The sequence below is a fragment of the Notechis scutatus genome, chromosome 3 (genome assembly GCF_049901735.1).
Source record: "Notechis scutatus isolate UNSWTSFEM ecotype Mainland chromosome 3, rNotScu1.2, whole genome shotgun sequence".
Lineage (NCBI taxonomy): Eukaryota > Metazoa > Chordata > Lepidosauria > Squamata > Elapidae > Notechis > Notechis scutatus.
Genome location: NC_142011.1, coordinates 186,642,686 through 186,666,080, shown reverse-complemented (window position 1 = coordinate 186,666,080; position 23,395 = coordinate 186,642,686). Strand labels below are relative to the sequence as shown.

The window sequence follows — 23,395 nt, the reverse complement described above, 5'->3', positions numbered from 1 at the left end:
ATTAGTCATTTAACAACCGTTCAAAGTTATGACAGTTTCAGAGAGGGTATTTATGCCCATAAAGCACTTCCAGCTGTCATAAAATGTCACCTTCCCTGATCACATGACTGACATGTTGGGTGTTTGGCAGCTGACTTGTATTTATGACAGGTTGCAGCATCCTGCGGTAACAGGACTTTTTGTGACTTTGTGACAGCAAAAAAACATAGTTCTGGGACAATGGATTCACTTAGCAACTGCCATAAAAACAGTTGAAAAAGCAGGTCCGGTCACGTGGCCTCCTTGACTTACGACCACAACTTGTGAAATTTCAGATCCAAATTGTGGTTGTGAGTTGAGGACTATCTGTACTGATTTTTTTTTTGTCTTCCATCTGAATTAGTGTGGTCTATGGCTGTCCTTGAATCTACAACTGATCCAGAATTTCAGTAGTTACTGGTGTGCCTTGATAGGTCTTAATATCTCTATTTGGCAAGATACAGTGTTTCCTATTGGACTTCTGGGTGCAATTCAAAATGCTGGTTGTCATGACCAGTGCCATGTTATTTGCAGGATAACCTGTCTCCAGTTATTTCTGCCTGTCCTATGAGATTTGACAGGGTGGGTATGCTGTGTGTCCCTTGTATCAAAGAACATTATCTGATGAAGCCCAGGAAACAGGCCTCCTCTATCACTGCATCTACTCTAGGACTAGAGGTGACATGATAGCAGTGTTCCAGTACCTAAGGGGCCGCTACAAAGAAGAGGGGGGTCAGCCTGTTCTCCAAAGCACCTGAAGGCAGGACAAGAAGCAATAGATGGAAACTAATCAAGGAGAAATCCAGAAATAAAGAGAAATTTCCCGACAGTGAGAACAATTAATTAATAGAATGGCTTGCCTTCAGAATTTGTGGATGCTCCATCGTTTGAGGTTTTTAAGAAGAGATTGGACAACCACTTGTCTGAAATGTAATAGGGTCTCCTGCTTGAGTTAGGGGTTGGACTAGAAGACCTCCAAGACCCTTTCTGTTATTCTTTTATACTATGCCAGGCTGCAGCCCGTTTGGAACTGGACCGTGGAAGTGGTGGGTGAGTGCATGCGAAGCTGCATTTGTGAAAGTGGCGCGTGTGCAAGCAAAACCACTCCCTAACCACTATCCCCCTTGCCATTGTCTCTGCTGGTCCGCTGAACTGAAAAGATTGGGAAAGCTGTTCTATGGAAGAGCATCTCCTGAGATTCAGATTACAGTGACCTTGCTGGTCTTTTGTAAGGTGCTAAGACCTGGTTCTTCCCCTGGCCAGTGCACTAGGATGCTGGTTAAGGCTGTCTTCAACAACTAATATAGATTGTGTAGCCTGTGAAACATACAAGTATTATATATGTTGCTTTAATTGTGTTTGATTATTTATGATTGTTTGACATTCATTGTTCGCTCCACAGTGTCACAGGGGCAAGTGAACAGTCATATAAATGGCATAAATAGCAAATAACTCTTGTAACTTCTTGTAACTTTTATTTTTTTTCCTCAGTTTGAGATTGAGTAGATTGATTCAGAGGTCATAAAATGTGTAAGCTTTTAAGAACTCAAAAGCTCTTCATTCAGTCAGATGAAATAAAAGTAAATTGAAAGGGAGGAGGGGGGAGAATTTGTATTGCGAATTCTGCATAGTAAACCTTACGATAGAAAGTTAGTGAAAATGAAAAATAACTTAATTCTGTGCTTGTAAAAAAGACTGTTTGGAAGGAAGAAATAAACTGGAATTGAAAATATCAGATCCAGTTCCTTAGAGGAGACACAGGTGCTTTACTAGGTAGAAAACAGAAGTCCTCGGCTAGCATACATAGTACTATATTTTCCCATCCTAAGGGAGTCTCCTTTGATAGCAGGTCTGCTGTTTCAGGGTAGTAGATCCTGTAGTTCGGGGAGCAGGATGTTGACATCTTTGGGCAGAGATGTTCAACAACCTAGTCCTGCAGAGACAGCTAAAAGCTGGTGTTAGCTTCAGCAGCCTCTCTCCCAATGGGTTCTTATTCATCTGTAGAACATTCTCACAAAATGTATTTATTTAGTTCTGAGTAAATTTGATCTAACATTTATATTTCTAATTTAATGGTGAACGCAGTAAGAGTGATATGATGGAACTAGAGCAGAAGTCCCCAACCTTCAGTCTGTGGACCACCACCAGTCCACAGCATGCCAGAAACGGCCACGAAAACAAGCGAAACCCCATCCATGGGATGCAGGCAGCACATGAAACCACGACCCTCTGTTCCCCGGAAAAACCTCTCTCCACGGAACTGGTCCCTGGTACCCAAAAGGTTGGGGGCTGCTGAACTAGAGAACACCTGTTAATAAATGGAATGCTTAGCAGATAATTTCAGCATTGAGCAGAAAATAAGATTTGGTTGTGCAGTATCTCCTTGACTGTTTTATATATATAGGGATAAATACATAAAAATGTTTGTGACTTTTGAGATGTTTTGTTGGCTGAGTAGCTGAATGATTTGCAGTAATATTAGATTGCATGGTATAAAACAGCTTATGCCTAGAAAATAATTTATTGAAGACCAGAGTAATTGTGTTTGATGATGAAAATGGAATATATAGAATAGAATAGAATAGAATAGAATAGAATAGAATAGAATAGAATAGAATAGAATAGAATTCTTTATTGGCCAAGTGTGATTGGACACCCAAGGAATTTGTCTTGGTGCAGATATTGTCCGTATACATAAAAGATATATTCACCAAGAGTCAAGAATCATAAGGTACAACACTTAATGATAGTCATAGGGTACAATAAGCAATCAAATCATACTAGGAAACAGTCAATATAAATCGTAAGAATACAAGCGACAAAGTTACAGTTACACAGTCAAAAGTGGGAGGGGATGGGTGATAAGGAGTGATGAGAAGATTAACAGTAATAGTAGTGCAGACTGTAAATAGTTGAACAGTGTTGAAGGAATTATTTGTTTAGCAGAGTGATGGCTTTCGGGGGGAAACTGTTCTTGTGTCTAGTTGTTCTGGTATGAAGTGCTCTATAGTGTCGTTTTGAGGGAAGGAGTTGAAACAGTTTATATTCGGGATGTGAGGGATCTGTAAATATAGTTCTAATTTTTCACAAAATTATGTATTAGAATATAGCATAGGATTTATATAAGGATAAAAATATATAGAAAATTTAGGATGTATAAATGCTATCAGAAGTGTAGTACATTGTATGTAATCTGTAGTGGACAATGAATTAATGTCAAAAGAAGAATACGAGCAGTGTATCAAGCAATGCATGGATATGATAGAAGCAAGGATGTTTGCCAGAATAAATTGGTATAGAAAAGTTGCTTGTGTAACCTGATTTTAACTATTTTTTTTCCTCACATTTTAATTTATTTAGCTGGCTACCTTGTAGTTCTTTTTTGTGCTTTGCAGAAAATTCCTTGCTCTGAAAGGGAATGATTGATGTGTATATATTGATGTGCACTATATAAAGGTTACTTAGTATGTGTGATTTGTTCTGATTTTGTTACCAGGATACCTGTTAAGCTGCAGTTCTGCCTAATACAGGTAGACCTTGACTTACGACTTTTCATTCAGCGAACATTTGATATTAAAAACGGATATACAAATCATGCTTGAAGTTATGGCCATTGCAATGCTCCTGTAATCATGTGATTACAATTCAGGTGCTTGGTAGCCCCGCTGCAACTCCCTTCACCCAACTATCTCTTCCCCCTCCCCATCTATACCCTTTTGGCTGCCTGCCCCCTGCCTTGAGAGATAGCAAGCAGCCCCAGAACCATGTGGCTATCCCAGTAAGCACCAGCATTCATTTGCTCCCCAGAAAGCACCAGCATTGGTTCACTCCCCACTTGCCTTCCCTTCCAGTTCACTGCACCAACCTTTCTCCTTCATGCCCAGCCACCATGGCTGAAGAAGAAGTGCCTGGCTCTCTTTGCTGTCTTCCTTTTCAGACCCAGTTTCACTGGCAAATATTCTACATATGGTCCCTGAGCCTTTTGTTAAGGAGGTGCTTCTTTTCATAAAGTTGTGCTAACTTCAGAACTTCTTCGAAAGGATGCCACAACTTGCTTTGGACAGCTTTGGAAACTAATGATTACCTATGATATTTGGTTAACAAGTGCAACAGAGAGTGATGGAATTGTTGTTAGATTTCAATTAGAGAATGTGGCCATAAATCGAGGACTACTTGTAAGGTTTCAGAAAACACACAAAATGTGTTTGATTAATGCATGCTTATATTTGCTAAAATATGCATTGTTTCCTCTTACAGGTTAAGAGAAGTTTCAGAAAAGCTCAACAAGTACAACTTAAATAGGTGAGGAATCTTTCTTTGTTGCAATTCTGAATTTGTAAATTTGATATCTTCAAGCATATTTTTCTACTCAGCTACCTAATTGGCTCGGCACTGAGGGATGAAGGAGAAGCAGGTGTGTGTACCCATGTGGCTGTATGTTTGTATTAAACTCTTCATTGGATCTCAGGCTGATTACAACTTGGAAAGCAAAGGCTTGGTTTGATTGGTTTCAGTAGATCTAAAAATGGACTGCCATAATATGACCTGTAGCCACTATCTCAAAACCTTTTTCATTCTGTATGTGGATATATAGATATTTGTGATACATTGAATTCCTCTGTAACAAATGAAGATTTATGTTTGTAAAAAATAAATAAGACTAAACACAAGGTGATAGTGATATCCCTTTATTTAAAAAATAGGTATTTTCTTCATCAAGTTGTTCAGCTAAAAATATTTATTTGACATACTACTTCAAATAAACAATAACTACTTTATAGTTTTCTTTTTTAAAAAATAATTTTTATCTAAAAAATTTACACAAATTTTAAAAAATACAGAAACATAAAAAAAACAGAAGATTCTAAAAGAGTTAAAAAAGTGAATAATAAAAAAGCAAGAAAAAGATATCTAAAGAAGCAATCTTTTTTGCAGCTGTTGCAATCATAGCAATTACCAACTCCTCTATCCTATATTGCATATCATAGTTTCCTTCTTCCAATAAACAAATATTCTAATCAATACATCCCAAAATCAACAGTTCACTTTTATGTATTTATGTATAAAGGTAAAGAAACCTTTATAGAGAGTTTCCAGAAGTGTCTTTGTTTTTTAAATGTAACAATTGAAAATAAGTTTTGAGATAGCAATTCATGTTATATCGCAAGCTGCTACTTTCATTTCTTAAAGCAAGAGTGTCTCATTCATGGGATTTTTCTTTTTTTCTTTTTCAGCCATCCTCCTTTGAATGTATTGGAACAGGCAACAATTAAACAGTGTGTAGTGGGACCAAATCATGCTGCATTTCTTCTTGAGGTAAATTGCATACATTAGGCAATTAAAATATTGTATAGTTAAGGTTAGACCAACTTAATAATTGCTAAAAATGGTAATAATGCAATTTAAGCATAATGTTTAATAGACACATTTTTTTCCTTCAATTTTAGGATGGTAGAGTCTGCAGAATTGGCTTTTTAGTTCAGCCAGACAGATTAGAATTGGGTAAACCTGATAACAGTGATGGGTAAGAATTACTTTTGTTCTGATTTGTAACAAGTATCAAATACTTTAATCCACTTTGTTTTTAAATGTTACTCACTTGGATTGTTAACAGAATTGAAAATAAACATGGAAGAATTTTAAAAAAATATTTTGATGTTCCTTTCTGATGATGATTTTATAGATATTAAAATTCTAATCTATTTGCATATAAATAATAAGAGAAATCATAAATATTAAAACCAATTTAGATGTTCTAACCAACATTGACTGTTGAATTGAATAGTCTTAATAGAATTGAATTGACATATTTTCATTTTTGATATTACCTCTTGCCAGGATATGTTTTCTGGATCCACATTTTTTTCTGAGTTTTTAAAAGGATATAGGAGTGTTAACATTAATTCAAATCTGGGATTAAAAGCAGAAGTTTAAAATTTGATTATGTTAATTTATAGTCTTAACACATAGTAATTCATTTGAACACATACACAATAGTTTCACCATGAGAGTTAATGCTACTTTTGTAATAAAACATTTTCTGATAAAAGAACTATATTGGCATGCTTGGCATGCTTTTCCTTGGTCCTTGTTAGACTGTCATAACCTTTAGCTAAATTTGGAAGATTCCCCAAGGGTGTTGCTTAAGCTGGTGTGTTACCAGACTAAGTCCCTGAGAATTTAAACCTGGGATTCCAGGGCTTGTTTTTAACCCATTTGGGATTGTATTGTGACTGATCTACCATCTTTTACTTTCAGTTCAAAGTTGAGCAGTGGCTCAGGGGCAGGAAGGACATCCAGGCCAGGCAGGACTAGTGATTCCCCATGGTTTCTGTCTGGTTCTGAAACTCTGGGCAGACTGGCAGGCAACACCCTTGGGTAAGTTTTGATAGGGTTGAGGCTGCAACGTGTTTGTATACCATGGTTATAAAAGGTTACCTTGGTTATGTGTGAATACGCATAACATCATCTCCATATGTGTGAAGATCATTCCAATGCAGCAATGGTTTAGGTAGTTTTCTTTAAATGCTATTAAGAACGATTTTATATTTCATCAGTTAAACTTAGATTTTGAAGAAATATTTAATCTACAGGTAGTCCTCGACTTACAACCATTCATTTAACCACCTTTCAAAATTATAATGGCACTGAATACAGTGACTTACAAATGGTCCTCGAACTTATGATTGTTGCAGCATCCCCACAATCACATGATCAAAATTCAGGTGCTTGGCAACCTGCATGTATTTCTGATGATTGCAGAGTCCCGGGGTCATGTGATTGCGATTTGCAACCTCCGCCAGCTTCCAACAAGCAAAGTCAATGGGAGAAAATGGATTTGTTTAACACCTGTGTTGTTTGCTGCAGTAATTCAGTCAACATGGCAAAAAAGCTTATAAAAAAGCGAGCATGACTTAGTAACCACAACCTTACTTAACAGAAGTTCTGGTCCCAATTATAGTCATAATTTGCAGACTACCTGTACTTTAATTTTCAAATTAGGCTACTGCTATTACAGGTAGGTTAGATTTTTTTCTTCAATAGTGGTAAGTATTTTAGATGAATATATGTCCTGCATATTTTTCCATGCAATACCAGTATTAAAAATACACTTGGAAAGCATTAAAACATTAAAAAGCATTTTAGGAGAAATATTTGAAGATACGTGTTGTTTTGTGTTCTAATTTATTGTTGCTTTTTTGGTTGAATAAAGCTAGCATGATTTATAAATGATCCATGATAGCATTTCTAATTAGAATTTTAACTAGAATCATTTGAATATTTTTAACTTCTGTTGTTGTATTGTTCTAGAATAGATCACTCAATTTTAAAGATAGTGGTTATGAACAGCTGCTAGTATAGATTTATCTTGCATGTGTTCTGCTAGTAAAAACAATTTAAAACGAAACCTGGCTAACATCAATGTTTTTTTTTACATTTTTACTCATAAACATTTTAAAACAATCACTGATCTTTTTTTTTTTAAAAAAAAGAATGTTCCTGAAATAATGTGAGATTTCTTAATATCTATGCCTAAAAAATACTTAATGTGGTAAAAGTTTAAGCATGTTACATTTAAAGTAATTGTTTTTAAATTATTTGTAGATTGATATTCTAATTATAAAAGTCTGTGTCACATCTGCAAGTGAAAGGCTAATCATATTGTCCGATGGGTGGATGGATGGATGTTGTATAGTGTTGCTTTGAACAAATTACAGAACTGGTTGAAACAGAGGGTATTCCCCACAAAAGGGAACCCTTGGTGCTCAGAGAAGATATGGGGGATAGCAAAGGAAAAACAATCTGTTGCAGGGTTTCTAACTTTTGCAAAACTGCAGAATTAACACGAATTCACTATCTCATGGATAGGGAACAGTTCAGTTCAGATACATGATAACTTTAAAAATAATTCAAAAACATTGATCCTTTGCTTTTAATTTTTTTCTCAGAAGTCGATGGAGCTCTGGTGTGGGAGGAAGTGGGGGAGGATCATCTGGTAGATCATCAGCTGGAGCTAGAGATTCACGAAGGCAAACACGAGTTATTCGAACTGGACGTGACAGAGGATCTGGTCTCCTGGGTAGTCAACCACAACCGGTGATTCCAGCATCTGTTATCCCAGAAGAACTCATTTCACAGGTATGAATCTTGCTCAGGATGAATTATTTGAGATTTCTGTGACAAAGAAATTAGTTGTGTCAGTGAATTGTTTTTAAATTTCTTCGATTATCTCTCCCTCTCCTTCCCTCTCTCTTCCTCCCTCTCTCTCTGTCTCAGTTTCTTTTGCCTGCCTACCATTTTCTTTTAGCTTGATATGCAGCATATGCTTATCAGCTGTTCTCCCTTAATCTGACATCTAATAGGTTGTAAGTTCAAGAACTGATATTTAGTATGGATTGAAATCAATTTAGTTACTTGATGACAGACAACATTTCTGTTTTAGAAAAAAAATAGTTCATTATCTGGAAGTCATTCTGTCCAAATAACAAACTATAAGAGATAATAACAATCTAAACCTAGATATCTGAACTTTAAACATTTTCTATAAATGAATATAAAATGCATACTTTTGAAAATAAGTTTCCATTGACAGAAATAGAAAGGATTGAAAAATAGGCTAGTTGCTGAATATTTTTCAGGGTATGTCCATTAGTTTTGCTTGACAATAACAGAACTTATCACTCAAGCTTTTGAAAATAACTTCTTACTAAGTATTCTGAGAGATAATTGCTATTGTAATCATACACTCTTTAAAAAATTTTTTTTAATAAACTTTATTTACAAGAATTAAAAACATACAAATTTAAAAAATACAAAACCAATAGTGTATACATAACACATTCCTCTTTACATTTGATATCGAATTTGATACGTCCTAATAGTCATTGCTGATACTTCTGACATTTCCATTTACTATCACATCTTAATCACTAAACAACTCACAATACTTTACTAATCTTCTCGTTGGTTTATGACTATTAATACATTCATAATTTTTAGATAATAAATAGAAAGATATAATGAATATATAATGATAATAATAGTAATGTAGGAGAAAAGAGCATTTAACACCTTTGTTATTTTTATACATTTCGTATAGACAGCTGAATATAATTTGTTTCTTGGGTTCATTTATGTGTTTTCCCTTTACAATTTACCCAGTTGTACCATTTATCCCATATCCTATAATTGTGTCCTCCTTCCCATTAATTTTGAGTGTGAGCCTCTCCAATTGGGCACACTCATATGTTTTTTGAATAGCAACATGTATTGGTGGTACATTTGGGTTCTTCCAATATTGTGCTAATGAGATCCGTGCCGCTGTTAACAGGTGGATGGTCAGATATCTTACTTTAGGGGTGTAGTCCCCTTTAATCATTCCCAACAAGAACAGTTCCAGTTTCCACTCCAGCCCACACTCTATAATTTCTTCTATCCACTCCTTTATTTTTAACCAATATTTCTTTATCTCAGGACAAGTCCACCATAGATGAAAATAGGTACCAAATTTCCTTTTACATTTCCAACAGCATGGGTTTGCTGTCAGAAATATTTTGGCCAATCTAGAGGGTGCCAGATGCCATCTATACATCATTTTATACAGATTCTTCTTGTGTGCTACTGATTTAGTTAATACAATATTTTTTTTGCCAGATTTCTTCCCAGTCTTCCAACTCTATCCTATAACCAAAGTTTTTTTCCCAAGCTAGCATAGGGTCCTTTCACAATTCTCTCAGTCATTTCATATTCTAATAAATAATTATATAGTTTAAAGTTCAACTTTTTCTCAGGACTTGAGAGTATTTTGTCTAAATGCATATCTTTTACTTCAATTCCATATTCCTTTATGTCTTTATTATATCTCAATTTTACTTGGAAATATGACCAATTATCAATGACTATCCCTTATACTTTGATTCCTGTATTCTTCCCTCTTTATCTAATATTTGATGGTACTTCAGTTTTTTTACTGATACCCATCGTATTTAAGTGGAACATTGCCTCCATCGTTGAAAACCACCTCAGAATTTTGGTATAATGATTTTTTCTAATATCAGCCCAGATTTTAATTAATGACTTTTGGAATACATGTCTAGTAAAGTATAAATTGTTTTGGCTATTCAGGTTCCACAAGTATGCGTGTCACCCTAATTGTAAATCGTGGCCCTCCAATTTTAAAATTCTATTGTTCCCTAGATTGATCCAATCTTTTATCCATACTAATGCCGCCGCTTTATAATAGATCTCCCAGGCAGGGAGTCCAAATCCATCTCTGCTTTTATTATCTTGTAAATATATATTTTTTATTCTCATTTTTTTCCTTGCCCAAATAAATTTCATCACAATTTTATCTAATTCTTTAAAGAATTTTTTATCCAATAATATCTGAATTGTTTTAATTTTTATCCAATAATATCAGAATTGTTTGAAGTAATCATACACTCTTGTTATAAAGAGTATATGGTAAATCTAAGACAAAGAACTTTATATCTAGGATTCAGAATGAGGCAGGCGTTCGCATATTTCCCAACTACTTTTACCTCTAAGTCACTGTATAAGTGACTCTGGGCTATTTACAGTAAAAGAGACCTTAAAAATTCTTAATGAACTGGAATTCACCCTTCATCTTCTTTCCAAAAGCTTGTTGATTTTCAACAGTCAGCATCCTTACCTTGCCTCAGTAATTCCTCTTGGAAAGAATAATTGCCATAAAAATGAACTAATGGAAAAGTTGGAAATATTTTTATAAAATATATAAAATATTTTATAAAATAAGTACAGTAAAGAGTAGAAAAATAAATAAAAGTTGAATTGCAAAGGTAAGAGAAAAGGCAATGATAATTTTTAAAGTTATGTGCTTAATAGAGGAATACTAAGCTTAAAAGCTTTCGATAGCTTTGCAAGGAATACTTTTATTTCTTTTTAGTGCTACTTCATGCAGAATGTGTAGTTCTATATCTGCTCCCATTCTCTGATCACTTTATCTCTTTGTATGCAGTATGCTTACAAGTGAATGATTTCTAGTTTTGTGATATGTATAGAATTTCATTCTGTTGTCATTTTGTGCAGCTACACTATTTTCTCAGACTATTAATCTGGTGCCTTTGTTAAAATAAAAATAATTTATTTGTTCCTCTAATGTTGGTTTTTATACTAGCACCATGCATTCTAAACTTGTTTGTTGGTAACTCAAATAAAACTGAAAATTAAGTATAAGATTAAAAAACCCCAAAGCGTTCCCTAGAACTAGATCAGGAGTGTCAAACTCATGTTGTCACGGTGTCGTCACATGATGTATCACCACTTTTCCCCTCTTTGCTAAACTTGACGCCTCTGGCCTGTGGGCTGCGAGTTTGACAGCCTGAGTGATTTTTTGTTTGTTTGATGCCTTGTCCAGATTCTATATGAAAATGAATAGGGGAATCTTCTCATCTGAATCTTCTCCATCTCCATTCTGCTAACTACATGGCTGTAGTTGTAGAATAATCACAATCAGACATGTTGGAATTTAAATAGAGAGAGTAGGGACAGGTGGAACTCTCAGGAAGGGATCTGGCAGATTTAAGATTCTCTTTGCCACAGTTCACTTGCATTTTCTGTTGCACAATTTTAATTGCACTAAGAACTTGTATTTACTTTTTAACTTATTTGTAGTATTTAGTTTAATTTCTCAGGAATATTTTATTTTTGTAAATCAAATTGTCTTGAGGATCATGTACTCAGCTTAATGTGTGTATGCATTCTGTTTTGTATAGGCACAGGTTGTTTTACAAGGAAAATCTAGAAGTGTAATTATCAGAGAGCTTCAACGGACGAATCTTGATGTTAATCTTGCGGTGAACAACTTGTTGAGTCGTGATGATGAGGATGGTGATGATGGTGATGATACAGCAAGTGAATCCTACCTTCCTGGAGGTTTGTGTGGGAAATGTTTTCTTATTTTTCTCAAAAAAATCATTTTAAGCTCTTATAAGAGTTTTGTAGGTATTCATTCTGCAATATTTATAAATAATTAACATTCTCTTCTAAAAATATTCGTGTTTTGGAAGAAAGAAAAAAAAGAATAGGTAAGGCAAAATCAGGCCAGTTTTTTTTATTACTTTTACTACTGGAGTGAATATGTAAAATATGAGGGTTGAAAGGAACCTTAGGAATCATATAGTCTAAAATACTGCCTAGTGCAGGAAGACACCACACAGAATCATGAAATGTAAGGGACTTTGGAGGTCATCTGTATTATTGTTCAATTTGAAATTTTGTGTTATAAGAATGTACATATTTTGAGTATCAATGGATACAGTTACAGTATACTTTGAAAGGTTTCTATTAAACAATTCATACTGAAACAAGTTTCTAACGTTTACAAATAAAAAAAGTCAAGAAAGAGCCTGAGTAACTTGGTTCAAAAACATGTAACTATTGCATAGATTAATGTTTGGGAGTAAGGCAGCATTGAGATATAATAAATAAACCCACAATTAATGATTGTTTTTGTGCCACAGATTATGTATGTCTTAGAGATAAATACTTTAACAAAGCACACTGCATGAAAAAGTGAATCTTTATATCTTGTTTATTTCTTCACAATTACTTTCTAAGGCAGACCTTTGTTAAAACAGAAATTGTTGAAGTAAATAGATTATACTAAAACAAGAAGCTGGAAGGCACTTTTATATTACTTTCAATAACAATCTTACAATCAGCAATGCATTCCATAGGTCTTATTGATGCTGCTAATAAGCTGTATTTAAGACCAGTTTGGTTTGTATGGTGTCCTGCAGTTCAGCAAGTTGAATGGTAGAACAGATCTTAATTTAAGGCAATTTATTATTTCATGGTAGAGATACATAATTTAATGCCTTGGTTGCACATAATTTTTTTATGGAATTTTATAGACTGCTGGTTTTAAAAAGGAAGTATTAAAAAGCACTTCGTAGTTTAATATGCTCACACTGGCAGTGGTGTTTTTCAGTCTGTTTTTGTTCATTTTAATAAAAGAAAGTCAAAGTGATTTTTATACTTGATGTCAACTCACATATTCTTCTCAGCCAGGGTAGACAACTATGATCACTTTGCAATTTGTCGACTTCAAATCCCATAATTTCTGAGCCGGTCAAAGTCCACAGGTCATAAAAAAAGCCATAGTTGCCCACTCTTTTTACACCTAAGTGTGTAAAATTAGAAGATTGGAATAAAAATCCTTATACAAATAAATATAGCTGCTGTAATGATAAACACATCTTTGAGTTACCTGCTGATAATATTTGAAAACAATGTGGGGAAAGAAATATGTTACTCAGGGATAACATGACATGTCAGCACTGGATTCTGGTTTTGGGAAAAGCCAGAGAATGAAGCTAATAACAAACTAATAACATATACATTTACACATCACACTAAACTTGGCTAAACTAGTGACAGAGAGTTTGTTAGAGATGTTCACTCACACATGAATCTGCAACTAAGTCAGCCTAACTGACAAGGTGCTGATAGTGAAAATGATGATAATTAAATTTATACCTTACTGTTCTGTTTAATATGTGACACCTTATAGTAGTAAAATAAAATATGACATTTAAAATGGAGCATTACAATCAGTACAGTGAGAATGAGAAATTAAAACCATGTTTGTAGTTTGAAAGCTTCCCTGCTATAAGAGAATTGCCAAAGCTGTGTCAATGTCAGAAAATATTTGTGTGGAAAAAAAATCAATACAGCTATATGAAATAAATTGCTCTTTTAAAAGCAAATGTTAAAAGCCTTGCTAGTTGATTGTTAAGATTCTCCTGATTCTCATAAGCATTTCCACAATTCTGTTTTATGGTTATGCCAAGCTGTTATTTTGTTTGGCTTATACAAAACATTTTAATTCTGACTGCAGTATTCAGTAGCAAATGCGTATCACATCTGAGGCAAAATAGTAATTTAAGAAAAAACTTTAGAGTAGCTATTTTATTATCATTTAAAACACGTTTAAATTCTAAGGCAGTAGTTATTTGATAGTTGAATGCTTGTTTGACCCCCCCCCCCTCAAGGGTCAAATTTATGGGCAATTTAAATCTAATCTATGATTAGTCTTATACAATAGTATAATTCTGTTCCTGCTGAATTGACCAATTTTCTTTTCCAGAACATTTTAAACTCGCAATCAATGCTACAGTATAACTCTATTTGTTACCAAATGACTTTCAAAATCATATCACTTTAGCAACTTTAGTGCAGAGATATTAATTTGATTTTTCATTTGAATATCATATGTTAAATAATGCATAAGGCAGAGGTAATATACCCTACAGTGCTTTTTTCTTTAGTTTTCACTAAGTAGAATTCAGGACATACCTCTCAGATCACGAAGAAAAAATCATTTTCAGCATGTTTTATTAAATTTAGAATTGCTCCTAGTTGCAGATCTGGAAGAGAAAATTACTTGTCTGAGTCCCTTTGCTAGTGACTCTCCCCTTCAGTCTAAATGTAATAAAAAACCCTTTCTAAAATCCTAAAAACACAGGAGTAGCTGAGCAGCTATGCTGTCATACAGTTCTGCACATTTTATTTTTTTTAATGGTAATGCCATATATAAAGATATAATGAGGAATTCATTTTGGAAGAAGAAAAATAGAGGGCAACGGTTATCCAGAGAATTTCAAGTAAAAATATGAACTCATTCTAAATTAGTTTATTGTATATTTCCTGTTTAACAGTGTCTTGAATTTCTGAGCATGGACAGAATTCGTTGCAAAAAGAGAAATCTTGGTCTCATTTTGATGTTAAAAGGAAGACTATATATCACATTTTCATAGTGATCGAGATCAGGGAAAACTAACCTTTTAGAGAAGATTATTGTTTTATCCAATAGGACAATATTTTCATTTTTTGAGTTGTGAGAAAATGAGAAGATTTAACAAAAGTAAATAATTAAGAAAACTTAAAAAAATAAAGAGATCAGAACACATCATCTCCTTCTACCAGAACTCAGATAAACAGGGACTCACGTCAGACAAACAGTCAAGCAGAAAGCAAGACCTCAATCAAGGAATTACCAGGGAGAAAACCATACCTCCACCAATATTGCTAAGATAACTACTGTATATATACAGTAGGGAGCAATCTCCATACTCAGTAGTACTGATCATGTTGCCTAGTCAGGTGATGAAATTTCTACAAATAAACAACCAAGCTCAGAGAGCACCAAGAACTCCACAGCTACATATTTCTCTTCTGTTGAAGTGAGAAATTGATCTGGATTCTTAATAATCCTGTATTTGAATGGTAGATCTATACCTATTATATGAAAAAGCTTAAATTTTGAATGAATGTAAAGAAAGAATACAATATATGTCTTATCCAGGTTCTTGGTGAGAGTTCAATTTGCCAACAGTTCAAGGAAACTATAAGAATACATCTTAAAAATTTATAAAAATATAGAATCACTAATTAGTTCTCAACATAAATTTGTACAACCTTTTTATAGAGTGAAATGTCTTGCCCAGATATGTAAGATTACAAAGGAAAGCAATAAAAGGTTGGTTTATTTATTAAATTGTAGTAAACATTTTAGATTATAGTGAATTAATATATATTATATGAATGATAGTCTAGTTTTTATTAAAGTGAATAATATGAATTCCATTTGCTTATTTAAAAGATTTATATGCTACTTACCTTCTTGTGCTCTGGGCACAAAGACACAGTAAATATATACATTGCACTATTATTAAAAACAATATATAGAGATGTCTAACTACATTTTAAACACTACCCTAAAATGTAATACTGGGGAGAGGTACTATTGTCTGATTGTTAGTTCTATAATATGTATCTGCAATGGACAAAACAAATTGATTTGCATTTTCAGCTGGATGTGGTGGGGTTGATATCTTTGATGGAATATCTAACAGATAGAGGAGCAAGACAGTTAAGGGAGGAAACAAGGCCATTAGAGAAAAGGAATGGAGAAATATGAGAGAAAGACTAGGAGTAACTAACTTTGTCTTAATTACACTATATATAAATTGTATGAGAGAATCACTTAGTTTAGTTTTCAAATTTATTTTATGTTAGTCTACTAACATTACAATTTTTTCAGAATGTCACATGGTACTTGTTTCCTGAACTTGTCGGTCTTGTGGAGCGTGACATGACCAAAGAATGCACACATGGCCCTGTGGAAATAGACATTCTAAGTTGTGTACCCCAAAGCAATTAGCAAATAGTAAAGCAGTTTCAGTGTTAGAGTAATGTGGAAACAAAAACAGAAAACCTTTAGCATATTTGATTCTATATTCCAGTCTAGCTGAAATTTCTGCAGCATCCCAATGGTTCGACGTAGAGTGTACTATAATCTTGCTTAAGCTTATCATCCCACAAGTAACCAAATCTAGGTTTCCTCCTTCAGGATTTATCAGCTGAATGAAAAACCTAATTGCCATAGTTACATGGCTGTCTAGCATCTGTGCTGGATTTAAAAGCCCCCCTGGGCTGAAAATGTGTTACTTAAGGAGGAATATAGGCATGTCACGGAACAAGTTGTAATCTTGATCCTGAATCCAGCCTAGAATCAATGTAACACCATCTTGTCAGAGTTACCTTATTCTGCTACACTATATCCAGTGCTTTATAGCCTGGAGATCCACAACAACTCTGAAGATGTTTAGTTCATAAGAAAGGAACATTATAATTATAATTTATCAATATTGTTAACAGTATTGAGGGCAAACATTTGGTGGGTTGCCTTTCTGTATGCATGTAAAAGTAAAAGCTGTAACTCATATTTGATTACTGGTGACTCTGTGGAAATGATCATGTAATTGTCTTGGCAACAACACAGAATAGTTTGTTATTGCTGCCTTCTAGGATTTTTCTGCCCCAACTTCTTAGTCTAGTTTACAACTCTGATATTTCAAGGTACCCACTCATTAGCTAACTAAATCTTACCCTGCTTAGCAGTTAAGATGATAGTTACAATATTGCTGTAGTATTTTGCTTTGCAGTTTCAAAATGGATAAATAAGACTCCGAGCATGAATGCATAAGAAAAGTAATAGCTGTGAAATATGATGTATTAATGTGATTCACTGAGCATTTTAAATAGTTACTGGAAAGCAAGAACCAATACTTCTTTGGAGGGTCAGTAGGAAAGGGAATTGAATTATATTATTCAGTACTCCAATCAGAAGCTTAAATTAGGAAGAAAGGAACTAAGGTGCTGGAAATTATCCAATTTTTTCATTTAGTTAATATGTGGGAAATTTTCTGAATCAAATGCTAATGGTTAGAGTTTCTTCTTTTGTGAAACTTCACATACCTCTAACCTGTTTTTTAAAAGTAATTGATTTTTTCATTAATTAGATGTGGAAAAGTAACTAAGATGTATTTAAAAGCAAATCTTCCTACTCTTAGTTGCTACTTGTAGTTTGTAATTCAGAAACGCAATATATTTCCTATAGGATACCAAAGGTGGAGAAGTGGAAAGTTATTGAGGTACTGCTCCATTGTGGTGTAATTCTTGGATGGACGCTGAAAGGATTGCATAAACCAGTGTTTTCTTAAAATAGGGCAATAGGACATGGTTTCTGGGAAGAAATACAATAATGATGGACATGGGAAAATAGGGGACATACATATTTATATTATGTATTGATCTGTAAAAATCAAGGTCAGATTATTTGAATGGAATAATGATCTCAGTGGGATTATTTGTAGGAGTCAGACAGATAGTACTTGACAGCTAAGAATTCAGTTATGGTAGAAAAGAAATGGGAAATAAAAGAATTGGACATGACATCATAGTGAGGCTATGGAATTAAAGCGACAGGTGAGTAAGGATAAACTAGTGTCTGTTGTAGGTGGATTATGTGTGGCAAGTTGTTAGGGAGTCTATTAAAATGCAAGGTGTTGAATTTATAAAGCTTGAGATTTACTGGATAAACTTAACTGTGCCTGCTGACAGTTTAGGCAGCATTTCTTACCATGCTGGAAATTAAATTTAATAGAAAGTGGCAGAAAAAAAAAGCTATTACCAGAAGGGCATTTGTTTGTTCTAACAACAGCTGAGATTTTATGCCAAGATTGTGATTCAAAAGTGGGACATTCTCCTGCCCTATCAATAGTTCAGTTAACTTGATACCATAAATGTAGTCTCATAAAATATTTTCTTCAGGAGATATGTGTATGTATTTTTGCATAGTCATCTGTAGACTCCATTAAAATGACATTTTTCAGCTTAGGTAACAATTGTCTTAGTTTCAGATAAAATTAGAGGTTCTTTCTTCCTTTTTTCTTTTCTTTTGAAGGAAGCATTTCACATGCTGTTTTCTGGAACGATTTAGTCTCTCTTTATATTGCTTAACTGTTCATAGCTTTGTCTAATACTTGAGTTCTTAGGATGAGGTTAGACTTAATGGCTTGAAGCAGCAAGTAGGCAGTTGATATACAGTACATACCATTGGATTAGCATTCTAGGATATTTTGTTTGATTGAAATGCGAGCAGTAGGCAAAATGTTTATATGTTAGGGAATTGGAAGAAAAGATCAGTTTTGTTGGTGGATTTGTGATGGTGGTGATGGTCTTTCTAGATTATTTTCAAGTAGCTGATAATTTACCTCAGATCCTTGTCTCCTCTTATAGAGGATCTTATGTCTCTTCTGGATGCTGACATACATTCTGCTCACCCAAGTGTCATTATTGATGCTGATGCTATGTTTTCAGAAGATATTAGTTACTTTGGTTATCCATCCTTTCGGCGCTCATCACTTTCCAGGCTAAGCTCGTCCCGAGGTAATTTTGCACCTTTTTTTCTTTGTAAATAAGTAGTATTGCTGTGCAGTACTAGTTATAGCACATGCTGGTGATTTCTGTCTTAGATTTGTGTGTGCAATTTCTTTTCTAAATTTAGACAATTAAAAACTTTCTTCTAAGTTGTAACATTTCAAAAATATTCTAGTAAGTTACAAAATAATTACTAGTACTATGTTTGAAATGTCTTGACAGATGAAATGTGCATGAGGCTTTTAAAATTGTCTGCCCGAAGCCAGTATTTTTTAAACAAAGACTTATGGAGGTTTGGCCTAAAAACTTATTCTCTTCTGAAACATCCCAGAAAATCACTTGTTTACTTTAGAATAAGTTAAAATTAGTTGGTACATAGGGAATTTTCTGCCTTCTCTGATATGAAGGCATAATTTTATAGCAAATATAGAAAACCTACCTATGTTCAGATGGGTAGCAGTGAAAGTTATATATCAGTCAGATAGTTAATAATTTCTTTGAAAAATATAATATCAGTGACACTTTAAAATATATTAAGCCTAGTCATTATTATTTTTTTGCATTTTAGAAATAGCAGCTACAGAATATTTTGCATAAAAACAAATTATAAGTAAGATTTGAAAATGTATGAAATCCAATACTGGATCTGGTGCTTCCTTCAAAAGAACTAGTACTTTGTCCAGAGCATTTTATTAGTTGTTAATCCAACCTCTGCTACAAACCATTCTTGAATTTCATTCTACCCATTTAATATTTTTCATAGTATTCACATGCATAAATATTTTAGTTCATTATGTTAAGTTAGTTAAAAATGTATTATGGTTGCTGTACATTGTGAACATAAGGTGATTTTCCAAATTACCATATATGGCTTCATTGTGCTATTTATGAAGCTTCTAAAATGGTAGACATCTCAAAGTCTCTTTACTTTGTTTTAGATTAATTCCCACAAAATCTAGCTAGAAGGGCAAACAGTCAGAAATTATGAAGATCACAGTTGAAGGGAAATGGGTTGCTTACTCATGCTAGTGAAGATTAAAACCAAAGGCCTTATCTATATATGCATAGGTCTTGGGGACAATCTTAGACTTATATACATGCCACGCACATCCTAACTCTCCTCATTGTAGTCTCATTAGAAGTCAACTAAACTATGAGGTCTGAATAAGAGGAAAAAAATGTCAAAACATTAGTAATAGAGAAGTTATGAGAAAGCTAGATGGACATTCATTTTTGAACCAATTGTTGAAGGAAGTGGAGAATAAGGTGACAGTGATAGAAAACAAAGTAAAGAAGTAAGGCAAAAGAACGGAGGCATGTTTTGATTAAGAATGTTATTAAATAAGGAGTAATATAGTTTAAATGCATTATGTGCATGTATAAACATTCATCCTCTGATTTTTCTTAAATCCCTTCCCTTTTCCTTTCTAAGGTTATTTCTATGTTAAGATGAAAAACCCTTATTTTCCATGTATATATTCTCTTGGATATTTAGTTTGATTACCTGACTTAACATTTTAATTGTATGAGAGAACTGGCGTACTGGCTTTAGACAATTTGTAGGCCAATTGAAGGGAAAGCATTTTGGTAAGGAACATTTTCCTTAAAAAAAATCTTTCTATAACTTTTCTGATTTCAAAATTTTCCTTTAATCAACTTTATTCTTGAACTTTAAAAAAAAATCACATCAAGTGCTATATATTTTGTTTGAAGGGTTGGATTAGCAAATTTACAACACCATAGGATTGGGTGTTAACCTTTTCAAGTGGTGGTGGGGGAACTGCTGAGACTCTCTAATAAACACTCCTTTTTTGCTAGATTAAAAGTCTCTTCAAATCCTTTTTAGTTGAAACTAGGTTTTGTTTTGTTTGTACCGTTTGATACATCACCCATAATATACTCTTTGCATATGGTACTACAAATTTTGAAGAACACTTTATCTTGTTCTATATATCCAATGATATAATTAAAAAAATGAATTCATTTTAGGTAGCTTGAAGCTTCCTGGGTCTGAAATAGATTTTGAGTATCATTCTGATTTTGGCAATAATAGTACATATGCTTGAAAGGGTTAATATTTTGAGTGTTGCATGCCTTTTTGATGTTTATATTTTATAATAGATTGTAATTGCTGTTAGTTGCATCCTGAAGGGTCTTTACTAGAGAGTGGCTTACTTTTATCCCACTGGTGTGACCCAATTGCATACCAGTTCTCCTTCTTCCCTTAGAGAGAGACTCTGAGCTGTTGCGTGAACGTGAGTCCGTTTTACGTTTGCGTGAACGAAGGTGGCTTGATGGAGCCTCATTTGATAATGAAAGAGGCTCTACAAGCAAAGAAGGAGAGCCAAACCTTGACAAGAAGAATACACCTGTCCAAAGCCCAGTCTCACTAGGAGAAGATTTGCAGTGGTGGCCAGATAAGGTACTGGATTTTTTAAAAATTAATATATAAGATGTGTTAACTATATATTTACATTTCTTCTCTTTCCAACAGTCTGAAAATACACTATTTGCTTGTGTTACCTTTATGTGGTCTTAATCTTTAATTAATGGTCTAGCCATACATACATACATACATACATACATACATACAATATTGACCTTAATGACAGGACAACTCACCTACAGATAGTCCTCAACTTATAACCAATTGTTTAACAGCCATTTAAAGTTCCAACTGCCACAGATAGGTTTCTTTATAGCCTATAAAGCACTTCCAACAATCGTAAATCACCCCCCTCCCCAGTCAGGTGACCAGAGTCTGCTGTTTTACAACCTGTTTACACTTACAACTAGTTGCGAAGCACCCATGACCATGTATGTAAACACCATTAGTAATCTTCTCTGACCCAGAAAATCAGTGGGGAAACCAGCAGGGAAGGTTGCAAACTATCATGGAGCTGAGATTTCCTCCCCACTTTTTGACGGTGAAAGGCAGTGGTGCAATTCAACCTGTGTAACAACCAGTTCGGTGAGTGTGCACTTCGCTGCCTGTGGATCTCAGCTTCCATGTGGAGTTGAGATCCACAGGCAGTCAGTCCTTCTAGAGAAAAAGAGCTGCCTGCTAAGGTAGGCGGCAATCCTCCAAAGGGCTGCAGAAATGGAGGTCAGATTTGAAAGATCTGAGCTCCATTTCTGCAGCCCATCAGAGCAGTTTTCTTCTGTGCATGGAGAAGAGATGAATTGTTCCAGTAGGGTCAAGAAACAGAGCTTAGACCCTGAAAATCACAGCTCCATCCCTGTAGCCTGCCAGAGCATTTACTTTCGGCACGCTGGGGCGCTGAATTCTGCAGGCAGCTCTTTTGCTCCATCCATTTAATGCTCTGGGAGATTCTTTAATGACTGTAACCAGTCATCTCGCTTTACAACTGTTTTGTTCAATATTGAGGTTTCATATTTCAATTGTGGTTGTAAGTTGAGGACTACCTCTATTGCCTTAAACAGATTAAATGTAGCATGCTACTGGTTTTGGCTGGACCCTTAATTTGGCATCTGGTATACTATGTCTTCTGGAAACTTAACTAATTATTTTTCTTAACAGTTTTTCTACATGTCTTTTTTTTCTTTGGCAGCATGGGATTGTTTTTCCCTGAGACTGAGAGGAAAGACAAAAATCCTTTGTCTTCATTTTACCGTTCTCCATTTTTATTTACCCAATGTAAACTGACCTTATCAGGAAGGAAGCAATTTGGTAAAATTGTATTAAGTAGTAATTAATGATACTTAATTAATGATACTTAATTAATGATACTTCCTCAGTCCACTCTGATATGGATGAGGTTTATGAGCAATCAATTGACTAAAAAGCTGTGTAGAAAAGTCTTTCCCGATTTTACAAAGTATGATTTTTATCGGTCAACTTCAGTCTTCATAAATTGACAAATTTTTATTTAACCAGATACACATTTCTTATCTTGGTATTCCTGTGCGATAACATCAAGGTGTACAATGTTGAACATTTAAACTTATCTGATTTTGTAGGATGGAATGAAATTTATTTCTATTGGTGCTCTGTATTCTGAATTGGTGGCAGTGAGCAGTAAAGGGGAGCTCTATCAGTGGAAATGGAGTGAATCTGAACCATACAGAAATACACAGGTACATACAGTTATATTTGTTTGGTTGATTCATTATCTGCCATCAAGTTAATAGTAACTCTTGGTGATCACATAGATTTTCTCCATGATAATCTGTCTCAGCTTGGTATTTCAGATGCTCCAGTGGTGTACCCATTGCCGCTATAATTCATTCCATCCATCTTGCGTTTGATCTCTTCTTTTCTTTCCTTCCTCTTACCTTTTCCATCTTTATAGTCTCCAAAAAGTTAGATCCTTGTATAAGGTGTCCCTAGTATAATAATGTCAGTCTGGCCATTTGTGCCTTGAGTGATTTGTTTAGTGATCCATTTGTTTATTTTCTTAGTGAACAATTCTATTTAATGGTATCAAATATATGTTTAATAAAAACTAATGTGCTATGATTACATCAGAGTGTGACCAAAATCTAGTACTAGTACTATGCAATAAGTGGAGTGATTTGGCATCCAGCATAATGAGAAGAGGAGCAGTGATAACAATGAATTTTTAGCAAGAGCTGCTTGACCTTTTCT

General features: G+C 34.3%; 1 protein-coding gene across 10 annotated transcripts in view; it reads left to right on the top strand.

Moving 5' to 3' along the window:
* UBR5 (ubiquitin protein ligase E3 component n-recognin 5) overlaps positions 1-23,395 on the top strand; it is an 80,242-nt gene that overhangs the window by 7,632 nt on the left and 49,215 nt on the right. For 5 of the 10 annotated variants that reach the window (XM_087962070.1, XM_026690148.2, XM_026690157.2 and 2 more), the window contains exons 2-10: positions 4,276-4,320; positions 5,253-5,334; positions 5,466-5,542; positions 6,277-6,396; positions 7,968-8,157; positions 11,775-11,934; positions 18,646-18,795; positions 20,997-21,208; positions 22,768-22,884. In XM_087962070.1, coding sequence (XP_087818196.1) covers positions 4,276-4,320; positions 5,253-5,334; positions 5,466-5,542; positions 6,277-6,396; positions 7,968-8,157; positions 11,775-11,934; positions 18,646-18,795; positions 20,997-21,208; positions 22,768-22,884 — 1,153 coding nt within the window. The remainder of the gene's footprint in view (positions 1-4,275; positions 4,321-5,252; positions 5,335-5,465; positions 5,543-6,276; positions 6,397-7,967; positions 8,158-11,774; positions 11,935-18,645; positions 18,796-20,996; positions 21,209-22,767; positions 22,885-23,395) is intronic. The other 5 variants (XM_087962072.1, XM_087962071.1, XM_026690165.2 and 2 more) reach the window with 2 other exon arrangements.